This window comes from Carlito syrichta, unplaced genomic scaffold (genome assembly GCF_000164805.1).
Source record: "Carlito syrichta isolate Samal-C Ts95f unplaced genomic scaffold, Tarsius_syrichta-2.0.1 Scaffold168982, whole genome shotgun sequence".
Lineage (NCBI taxonomy): Eukaryota > Metazoa > Chordata > Mammalia > Primates > Tarsiidae > Carlito > Carlito syrichta.
In genome coordinates this window covers 138-1,689 of record NW_007113078.1, presented here as the reverse complement: position 1 = coordinate 1,689, position 1,552 = coordinate 138, and the positions used below count along the sequence as shown (strand labels likewise).

The window sequence follows — 1,552 nt, the reverse complement described above, 5'->3', positions numbered from 1 at the left end:
GAGGAGGGAGGGGGCGGGGCGTGCCTGGCGACGAAGAGGCAGAGCAGCGCCGGGCGGTCCGGGCCGGCCAGCAGCACCAGGAGGCTGAGGCCCAGCTTGAGCAGGAAGAGGCCGCGCACCACGGCATAGACGCCCCAGCGCTGGCACAGCGGCAGGAAGCAGAGGTTGTTGAGGTGCGGAGCCACGTAGGAGATGCCTGGGGGGCACGCGTGTCAGGGCGCCCCGCCACAGCGGCCGCGCCTTTTGGCAGCCGGTGGTCTTCACGGCGCGCTGGGGACGCGCGGACAGCCTCATCCCCTTTCTTTCCAGTTGGGGTCTCGCTCTGCCGCCCAGGCTGGAGGGCCGTGGCACAATCACAGCCGAGCCTCCTGAGCAGCTGGGACTGCAGGCCCAAGCCACCAAGCCCAGCCAACTTTTTTGACTTTGGGTGGAGATGAGGTCTTGCTACGTGACCGCAGCCGGCCCCCACCTCCTGGGCTCAAGCAATCCTCCTGCCTCCTCGGCTTCCCAAGTGCTGGGATTACAGGTGTGAGCCACCACGCCCGGCCGGTCACGCTCTTTTCTTTCGTCCCACCAGGCTTGGCGCGAGCACAAAAACTATCCCATGTCTCAAGCAAGGGGGATGCCCAAAGGGACAAAGTCACAGGCCCACAGCCAGCCACCAGTGAGTGGAATCAAGGCTCACCCAGGCCCCACCCGTGACTGGCCTGCTGCAGCAGCCACCGCCCACACAGCCTCGGGACGTGCCTGTCACCACCCCCTGCCCTCACCCTTCCAAGGAAAGCAGAGCTGGAGCTGGAGGAGCAGCCCTCTCAGCCCCGCCCTGCCCTCTGCCACCTGCCCCCACAGGAGGGGCCCTGCCGCACGGGCCAGGGGCACCCTCTGGCCTGCTGGCCCCGCTCACCCAGCAGGATGGAGCCCGTGGACGGCGCGATGTGGTCCGCCAGCAGATGCTCCAGGAAGAGTGGGAAGAAGTTGCTGTTGAAATGGCAGTGGAAGACCTACAACCGGCAGGTCGTGAGGACGCTGCGCCCGGGGCACGTGCCCGCCCGCGGGGCCCTAGGGCTCCGGCCCCTGTCCCCCATCCACACGCCAGGACAAGCCCTAAAGCCACACTCCTGCACTTCTCTAACTTTGATGAGAGTTAGAAGGCAGGATGACACGGCGCTGTAGCAAGGGGAAGCTTCCGGCCAGTGAAAACCTTAGCAAAACAAGTTTCCTGACACAGCACGGCCCACCTCTACATGTGGCGAGCATGGGTTTTAGGTGTGGCACTGGTGCTTTCAAAGGGTTGTCACAAAGTCCCCAAAGGGGGCACCCCTCTTTGCGCAGCTGAGGACGTGGCTGCCCAGAGAGCCCGAGGCCAGCCTGAGGTTGTAGGGGCAGGGCGCTCAGAGGGTGCCGGGATGAGGCTCAGCACTGGGACCCGGGCTCCTAACCGCCCAGAGGACGCTGAGCTTGGGCTCAGTCCTGGGACCAGGCTCCTAACCGCCCAGAGGACATTAGGATCTGGGCTCAGTGCTGGGACCAGGCTCCCAACTGCCCAAATGTT

At 65.3% G+C, this 1,552-nt stretch overlaps 1 protein-coding gene across 1 annotated transcript in view; it reads right to left on the bottom strand.

The window, feature by feature from the left end:
- The window catches only part of MFSD13A (major facilitator superfamily domain containing 13A), a gene marked incomplete at its 5' end in the record, with an annotated part of 3,888 nt that extends 2,887 nt beyond the window's left edge, over positions 1–1,001 (bottom strand). Inside the window, 2 exons of the mRNA XM_008051153.1 lie at positions 25–196; positions 905–1,001. Coding sequence (XP_008049344.1) covers positions 25–196; positions 905–1,001 — 269 coding nt within the window. The remainder of the gene's footprint in view (positions 1–24; positions 197–904) is intronic.
- Between the last annotated feature and the right edge of the window lie 551 nt (positions 1,002–1,552).